At 31.3% G+C, this 9,339-nt stretch overlaps 1 protein-coding gene across 1 annotated transcript; it reads right to left on the bottom strand.

The window, feature by feature from the left end:
• Nucleotides 1-7,007: 7,007 nt before the first annotated feature.
• Nucleotides 7,008-8,372, bottom strand: LOC111386683 (EG45-like domain containing protein). The gene is made up of 3 exons (XM_023011144.1): nucleotides 8,162-8,372; nucleotides 7,586-7,847; nucleotides 7,008-7,224 (listed from the first exon to the last, which is right to left on the bottom strand). Exons 1-3 carry the CDS (start codon nucleotides 8,262-8,264, stop codon nucleotides 7,218-7,220), a joined length of 372 nt encoding a protein of 123 aa, XP_022866912.1. The 5' UTR covers nucleotides 8,265-8,372; the 3' UTR covers nucleotides 7,008-7,217.
• Between the last annotated feature and the right edge of the window lie 967 nt (nucleotides 8,373-9,339).

Here is a 9,339-nt window from a genome sequence, read left to right as displayed (position 1 = left end):
TTGGACTTAGGACTGGGGAATTATGTCCCACAATTGTCCTAATTTGAAAATAATTTGCAAGAGGCACAACTAGCTGACAAATTGGCTTACCAACTTATTCATTATTTCATTCAAAATATTCAATTGTTTGGCCATGTTGTCATAATGTGCATTCCCATTTTCCATATTATGAATATTTTGTAGATTTATCTGTTCAACGACACCCTGTGTGAGTTCTCCGAGTAATGCACGCATGGTTTGAGAACTCAACTCTGTCATTGGTTCGTAACAACTGTGACTGTTCTGACTCTGTCCATTTGTTCGTGGAGAGCTATGCTGCTCCTCATATCGCTCGATCACAGACTGGACTCCTTCCTGACTTGATTTCTTATCAGATTTCTGAGGCATATTGTTTCACCTTTTGTATCTTCAACACCAAACATCAAAGTCCCACCGGACGTGCCAAATTGTTTCGCGCGAGTAGTCACTAATAATTAAAAAGAAAATCAGAGATTGTGTAAAGAACAAACCTCTTGAAACAAAGTCCCAAAAATGGGTGTTTTATTGGCAATGACTTTACAATTGGAACTAAACAGAATGCCTCCAAGGGGTGCAAGCACACGAGTACTGAAAAGAAATGTTTATGTCAAAACTAAGAAATTGAAATTACATATTCTCTATTTGAGAGTGTTTGATTCGGCTTTTTTGCTCTATGTCTTCTCTTCCTTTTATATTTCCTTGATGATTTCTTCGTGATCAACCGTTTAGAAACTGCTTGATTGCTTTATAACTACCCACTTTTTTTATGGTGGCTATCTTGTCGTGGAACTACCGTCTTTAACTGCTGCCACTACTCTTTGTCGTTCAACTGTCTTCAACTGAACTCCTTGAATCGTGGAACATGATAATGTTACTCAATAACTATTTCAATAACTGTACTTCTGGATAACCATAACATTCTTATATTTGCTAAGATTCTGGGCGATTCGAAAGTTTGGATGAGAATAGGGTCATAGCTCTGGGCGACTGTAAGGCACTTCATTCGCTCAGATCTTGGGCGTCTTGCAAGATTGGGCGATGATGTTACCGTGTTCGTGGGCTTCCACTGCATTCATTAATAACCCAATCTGGGCCTTTATCCTGAATTGTCCAATTGGACTTCATTCCTTGGATTATTCGATTTGGGCTGCATTTTTAATGTGTCAACAGCTGCTACTATAATTATACAAAAAAAAAAAAGGTTCATTTGTTTGAAATGTCCAACTTTTGCTACCTTTTGTAACATCCAACTTCTCTTGTAATCACATCCTGCTAAAAATATATATATATATAGTGCCCTGCACTTGACTCTATACAGTTCCCATTTCATTTATGCAATTACTTAATTCTAATGTAAAAAAAAAAAAAAAAAAAAAAACATATAGTGCCCAACTTTTGCTACCTTTTGTAACATCCAACTTCTCTTGTAATCACATCCTGCTAAAAAAATATATATATATATATATATATATATATATAGTGCCCTGCACTTGACTCTATACAGTTCCCATTTCATTTATGCAATTACTTAATTCTAATGAAAATGTTCATACAAAATCAAAATACTATTAAATATATATAATTATAGAACTGCTACGTGCATCGCACGTCCTAGTGCCAGTGCCTAGTAGTACTTTAGATATATAAACCAACTGGAAGTATATCAAGAAATATTATTTTTAAATTGGGTAAATATAATTTTTTTCCCTTTGAGTTATTAGTTGCAGGGCAACCCCTACCTGCAATAGGGGCGGATCAAGGCTCATTGGGCCTTAGTGAGCTCCATGCTTGTCTTGAACTGTGAATAACAAAAAGCAAAATGATTGTTTAAAAAAAATAATTAAAATCATGCAACAAAATATATAATAATTTTACCTAATTGAGGTGCATGATTTGAAGAAAGGCAGCCTGGTTCAATCTCAGTTCAATAGGTTAGAACGAAGGAGACGCTGATTTTATAAATGATGGGAGTTCATAGGGGCGGATCCAGGATTTTCGAAGGGCCGTTTAAACTTAAGAAATTCAATACAATAAAAATTTTGGTAAATGATACATGAAAGTTAAGCAGAATGACTGAAAACTAAAGAAAAATATATTTATGTTTCCATGTGTCTCATTTAGACATCGGAACATACTATGAAATAAATTCAATTTCTAACCAAAAAAAAAAAAAACATTAAACATCAACAGTTCAACATATCACAAGATAGATCCTGAGTCTAATACCACAAAAACCAAAGATACATACAAGTTGTACAATCCTTCGAAAAACCCTATAGAAACAACCCAAACAAATACATAAAAGGGGAATATATAAAAAATAACAAATAACAAAAAGAACTAGTATCGAGGAAAAATAAATATCACTTTGCAGATTGGGAAACCACAATGCACAAGTACCAATGGTCAAAATAGGAATAAAGAGAGTTAACTGTTCCAATAGTCACTGAACTTATATCCGTGTCTTCGATTACTCACTGAATTTTAAAATGTCAAGTTTTGACTATTGAATTTTAGAAAATATTGTACATTACTCACTAACATAATTTTCGTCTCAAACTTCTATTGGAATTAATGACGTGGCAACGAAATACATATGTGGCATTCCTTCACACAGTTTAAATTTGATATAATTGAATTTTGGCTACTAAAATTTGAAAAATGTATTATATTACTTACTAAACTTTTATGTCGTCGAATTTTGGCCACTAAATTTTGATATGGTCGAACTTTGACCACTAAATTTTGAAAAACGTCTTCTATTGCTCATTATAAATTTGGATTTAATTAAACTTCCATGTATCTCTCTTTAAAACAAAACTCTTTATATTATACTCATTTTCAACAATACATTTATACAATAAAATATTTTATATGTAAATTCAAAATTTTGTCCAACTTTTTAACCTTACATTCTCAAAAATATCACTATTGAAAACCTTTTTAAATACAGGCCATCAAATGGGAGCTAAAATTCGTTGTTAAAATTTGAATTTAATTTAATTTTAACAATAAATATATTGTGTGTTTCATTGCAAATAGTAGTCGCTTCCTTTGCATAGCTTTGTAAGCATTGTCTATATCACTAAGAATGATTACTCAATTACACGGTAGTTGAATTTAATTTTAATTTATTTTTGTAGAATTTAAGCTATTATCATCATAATTTATGAATTTTACAACAAAACATGTAATGAATTTGTTGTTAAATAAAATTAAATCCAAATCTTAACAATGAATTTTAATTAAATTAAAATTTACTGTAAGCAATAGAAGACGTTTTGCAAAGAAAGTGACAATTAATTGCAATGAAACACACAATATATTTATTGATAAAATTAAATTAAATTCAAATTTTAACAACTAATTTTAGCCCATGTATTGGAAATATTCCATATACAAATTAAATTCGGCACCATTATAGGATCTATTACTGGAATATTTCCTTATTATTACTTTTCCTCTTTTAGAGCCTTCGTATCAATCCTCATCATGTATATATATTTGAGACCTTTCTGCCATAATTGAATGAAGCTTTTTGCCGTCTCTTTTATTTCATCACCATGTTTGATGGCCATAATTATTATTATTTTAAAAAGTGTTTTAAATGGTATTTTTTTTTTTTTTTGGAGAATAGATGAATAAAAAGTTGAAAAAAAATTTGAGTTTAAGTGTAAAATATATTTATTGTATAAATGTGATTAAAAATAAGTTTAAAAATTAAAGAGTTTTATTTTAAAGAGAGATAATAAGAGATTTAATTAAATCCAAATTTATAGTGAGTAATAGAAGACATTTTTCAAAATCTAGTGGCCAAAGTTCAACTATATTAAAGTTCAGTGCCCAAAATTCAACCACTCCTAAGTTTAGTGATCAATAAAAAATATTTTTCAAAATTTAGTGCTCAAAATTCGACTATCTCAGAGTTTAATGGTGCACCACATGTACATTCTGTTAGTCACATTATCAATTCCGCTTGAGGTTTGAGACGAAAGATATGTCAGTGAATAACGTACAATATTTTTCAAATTTCATTGAGCAATTGAAGACATAGATGTAAGTTCAGTGGCTATTGGAACAAATAACTCGAATAAATATTAAATCAAATGAACCATGTGCCTAAGTTCTGCAATGAAGAGAAAAATGGAATTTACACTTGAATAGTGACAGATCTGGAAATATCCAGAACCAATTTCATTGTCTTTCCTCAAAGATCTGCAAAGCTTCTATACTAAACTCAATACAAAATCATTCAATCGATTTTAAAAATCTTTGCACTGAAACTTCTTCAAGAAATCTATAACCTTCTTCACTAAAATAATGTCATTTCCTCAGCAATGAATTTTGGGCCTCACAAATTTACCTCTTTTTGTTAGGAAAGTTCGCTTATCTCTACTTTTATCCCAAATGCCCATGATTTTACATAATGAAACAGGTAATTGAGTAAAATTTTTTAGTAAGAAATGGGTAAAAAGTTATACATATTTAAACAAGAAATCAATATCCAATAGAAAAGATCTATTTGGCCAAAAATTACAAGAAAAAATCCATCTAATTAACTGATCTCATAAATCCCTCAGAGATAAAGCTTACAGTCCAACTTGAAACAATGGAGAATCAGATTTCCAGAAACTGAGACTATATTGGAAAATTGAGGGTTGATATAGTCGTGTATTCTGGCATCCATACGAGGAGTTACCAACAAATAACAACCACACAACAGATCGGAGTGCCACTGTAGCGGCGACACCCAAAAACACCTAAAAATAACTACCTTACCGCAAACACCCAAAATCAACACATCATCACTGTTGTTGTGGCAACTGGAGTGCGAACACATATCAAAGAGAAGAAGCACCGCATCAACATTTTCGCCATCCCCAAGACCACATCCACATCACACCGATGATGAAGGAGTGAGGGCGACAGAGATAATGGAGGTGGTCGATCGAAGGGGTGATTCAGCGTCTGTGCGTTACACTGGTGAATGAAGAGGTGAAGGTGACGAAGGTGATGGAGCTGATCGATCGAATGGTTGATTTAACATCTGTAATGAAGGGGTGATTTGCACAGCATTGACGAATCGCAAAAATCAGTTGGCACCGAAGGTTGGAATTAGTGTCGCCCGGTGAGTTCTTAGACAGTCGGCCCAGCTCCTTCGTCATCGGTCGCCAGAGTGAAGAGAGAAGGAACGAAAAAGAAGATAGATATGAGAGAGATGAAGAGAGAAGAGGGAAACGAAAATTTATTTAGGGTTTGTATTATATTGATACCTGATTTGTGATTAATAAAACCTTATACTTGAATTTTGAATTGTACTCTTCAATCCCCTGCTTTTACGTAATTTCCACCTAATTAAATTAGGCTGCTTAAAATGGCCCAAACAGTATTGGGGTCGGGTCATTTCATTGTGGAGTCGATTCATCATTAAGTCATTTGGTCGATACCGACTGAGAAAATATATCGAGTTACATATATATGTATATATGTATAGATATATACATCCGTACTTATATACAGTTGTAAATAAGTATATATGTATGTATACATATATATACTGCTCAAAGCCTCAGACATATTAATTAGACAGGCATTATTAATGACTACTACACTTTCAGTAAAAAAATTTTAAGAAAAAGATTCAAAAGTATACTTTTATTTAGTTACCGATTTCATCTATTATGGAGTCTTTCTGTTTTATAAAATTGGATTAATTTAAATGTTCAATAATTATATTCAGCTTCATGAACAATAAACTAATATTAATCCATCATTCTGTTCACTAAATGATGGATCTCTTTAGTTTTCACTGAGAAAATTTATCATCCATTTCAAGTTCTTGTTCGATAAAACTTTGTCAAAATTTTATTATCTTTCCAATGTATCAAACATTAATTTTAAACCCACCTTTAATGAGACCCACAACTTATATCAACTTTCCAAACTTATCAAAATTTGCTAAAACTTTTATAAAAAATTTTATCACACAAACCCGAGTTATCATTATTTATTATATTTTTATTTTTTGAGTGAAGTAATAGTATCGAAATCTTGGCACTTGATTGTTCAAGAAAACAAATTCCTAGCATTATATTATTAAACCTTAATGATTCAGTCGCATTTAAGAGGCTACCAGAAAAACGTGCCGAACTTTCTTTTCAAAGCCTTTGATATATTATAGTAGCATTTTTGGAATTGCGGTCATGATTCAGTTATTATAGTCTCCTTAATTACGAAGAGTGTTTTTCTCGTCATTTCAAACTTGCAATTGATTTTCAAAAATTGGCGAGTTTGAAATTTATTTTTGAAGAGTGTGGTGTACAGTCTTTAAGTTCTGGGTTATGTGACAACATCGTATCACGGGAATTGAGGATTTAGCTTAGAATCCACGATCAACATAGAAAATCGAGGGTTGAGATATTTTTAGTTTCCGGCGGTGGTGATTGATGTAGAATAGGGGGCTGCCATGGTGACTATGGTGGTGGACCAACCAAGGAGAAGACGACAAGAAAATGTTTGAATTGTATAGTTTTACGATAGAAGTATCTCTTCTCACAAATGATTAAAAAATAGTCTTTATTATATAACTTCTTATTTAGAAGATCTTTTTAATCAAATATCTCACATGCTAATGTTTTAAAAGACATTCTTTTGTTTAGAATCGGTCATGTCAATATGAACTTAGTCAAATTGACTCACTTTTGTCTAAATCGACTTGCATCTACAATTACCAAATTTTATCTTATTCCCGATAATCAACTATGTTCTAGTTGTCAATCACACCAAATTAGGCCAATTTTGAATTTCTCAAAAGTTTGAACACAAAAATATGAGATCTAACTTACACGATAAAAGACTGAATAATTCATATCTTGTTATCAATAATACCAATACCATTTAAAACTAGAATTCAATTTTATCAACATGAATACTCCAAAATTAGGTAAAGTTCGATTGACGATTTAAAAATTAAATAACAAAAACTGCAATGATACATAAAATTCAAACTTTTATTTGCATATAGAAGTTATCACAAGATATCTTCAAATTCTCACAGCATCTTCCAAACTTGTATTATTGAAATTATGAAAGTAGATATTTAGCTGATGCTTATTAAACTAGTATGACTTATTATATTCTCCATATCAGCTAAGAGCTTATTCTTGATAACTAGAACTTTTTGTTTTTGCAAAGTTGTCTCAAACCCTGAAAATCAAAAAGAAAACAAGAAAATACATATGTTAGTACCACAAGAGATGATGATCAAAACACTTTAATGCTGAACATTATGTTTAACTAACTAAAGGTCTCTCTTTTATATAACAACTTAAACTTTTAAATGGACAAGTTTAACATGGTATCAAAGTCATCAAACAACATGAAAAATTATGTATATATTTGATGAAAAAATATATTTGGCGGGAAAAAAATGTGTTTAACCAGCAGGTACGGTGAATGGCTAAATTTAAATAAATGTATCTCCGCTCTGTTTAAACTTTTAGATAAAGTGATTTGACTCATAATATATATATATAAACATATGTATAAAAGTAGAATATTTCCATACTGGTTATAATCAATCCTGATTCTTCCAGCATCGGGGTTAGCTATGACGGAGAAGGCTTGCTGGGAGAGATCAAGCTGGTCATTTCCACATCCTGGGCAAAGATCTACAATTGTTACGGTAACTTCATTTCCCGTGCAAGCGTTGGCAGGTCCAGTGCACCTCACTCTGTACCTTCGTCCACATGCTGCTCCATTGTTGTATAATGAAGGATTTGCTGCTGCTACCATTGTACCTCGGTCTTCGAATCCATAACATGCCGATGCTGCACATAGTTCAACTAGTTTGTTAGCTTGCTTTAGCCTTTTTTTGGGGCTCCATTTTAATGATGTTTTAGAAAAAAAAAATGTATTTTTGAATAGTGATTTTTTGAAAAATGTGTGATTTAAAAAAAAAGGGGAAATTTTTGGATTTACGTGTAATATTATTTTATTGAAAAATGTGTGATTTATAAAAAAAGAAAAAGAAAAAAAAGGTATTAAAATTAAAATAGAGTCCATAACTTAGCTTGATTATTAAGTCCTGAGGAAACGATAATATGAAAGAAAACTTATAAATTTCCAAATATCAGAAACTTACGAACAAGAGTAGTGTAGAAAGTGGCAGTTCCAGGGATGGCACTGGCCATGGAAATCAGGCTAGTGGCAATGAGTGTTGCGATGATAATACGTTCAATCGCCATTCTCAAATCTTTTAAGTAATGAATGCTTTAAAATTTGGTTTCTAGTTTGTATTCAAAGTGCAATCACAATTGCCTGCATCTAAGGAACTAGTAATCATCTTTATTTATAGCAACGGGACATGCTACAATTCAACTTATATTTTTTCTCCAATGGCTGCTACATCCTATCCGAAAACAGTATTCGCACGTTTCGTTGGTCTTCAGAATGACTTTTTGCAGGTCTTATTAGATATATGATTAATATTTAGTTATGCTCAATTTCTGAGATAATGATTTATCAATGAGAAATTATGAGCTATTAATTGCTTGCATGGCTAATACTATATGATTTTAACTGTTAGATCATGTGTCCTTAAAGTACATATTTGATACACGATTTGTAAAGTAGACAAGATTTTAATATACTGTCTAATATTATCCTGTGGTCTAAACATTGATTTCTCTCTTCAATTCTAGAAGTAGCAGATGCTTCGAATTCAACATATTTAAGCCACAATATGCATTTATTAATTAAAATAGAGTCATTTTCTGCACGCAATTACGGGAAAAATTTTGCTCATAAATTTCAAAGGTGGCCTAATCGTCAAGCAGAGATAAGGAGGGAGTCCAAATGAGTACGTAAGTTCGAATTTCAATTTCTTTATCTGACAAAGCAAATTATATTAGAGGAAATTTTTGGAGGAAGATACTTAGTTTATATATATATATATAAAGAGCTATTCTGAAAGTGCTTTTAGTGAAAATCATATTGGACCAATTTCCGGTAAAAACATTTTTAATTAGAAGAAACACTTATATAAAACTAGTTAAATATGTCCAAAATCAACTTTTGAGTCTCAAAAGTCCCTTTTTAACAGTTTAAAAACCATGCCAAAGAGGTCCTAATGCTATTTAGCACATTATAAGTTTGTTTTGAGGAAAATTTTACTTTTACCATTTCTAGATCTTTTAAAGGCCAAAAAAAAAAAAAAAAAAAATCATTTTCAACCACATATTCTCACAATAAAAATTTTTCACTTAAACAAAAATTTTTCCCTATTTTTTAACCACATATTATTATTAAAAAAAATAAAAT

The sequence above is a fragment of the Olea europaea genome, unplaced genomic scaffold (genome assembly GCF_002742605.1).
Source record: "Olea europaea var. sylvestris unplaced genomic scaffold, O_europaea_v1 scaffold3672, whole genome shotgun sequence".
Taxonomy (NCBI): Eukaryota; Viridiplantae; Streptophyta; class Magnoliopsida; order Lamiales; family Oleaceae; genus Olea; species Olea europaea.
The sequence above is the reverse complement of the archived record's forward strand: the minus strand, read 5'-3'. Positions and strand labels throughout refer to the sequence as shown.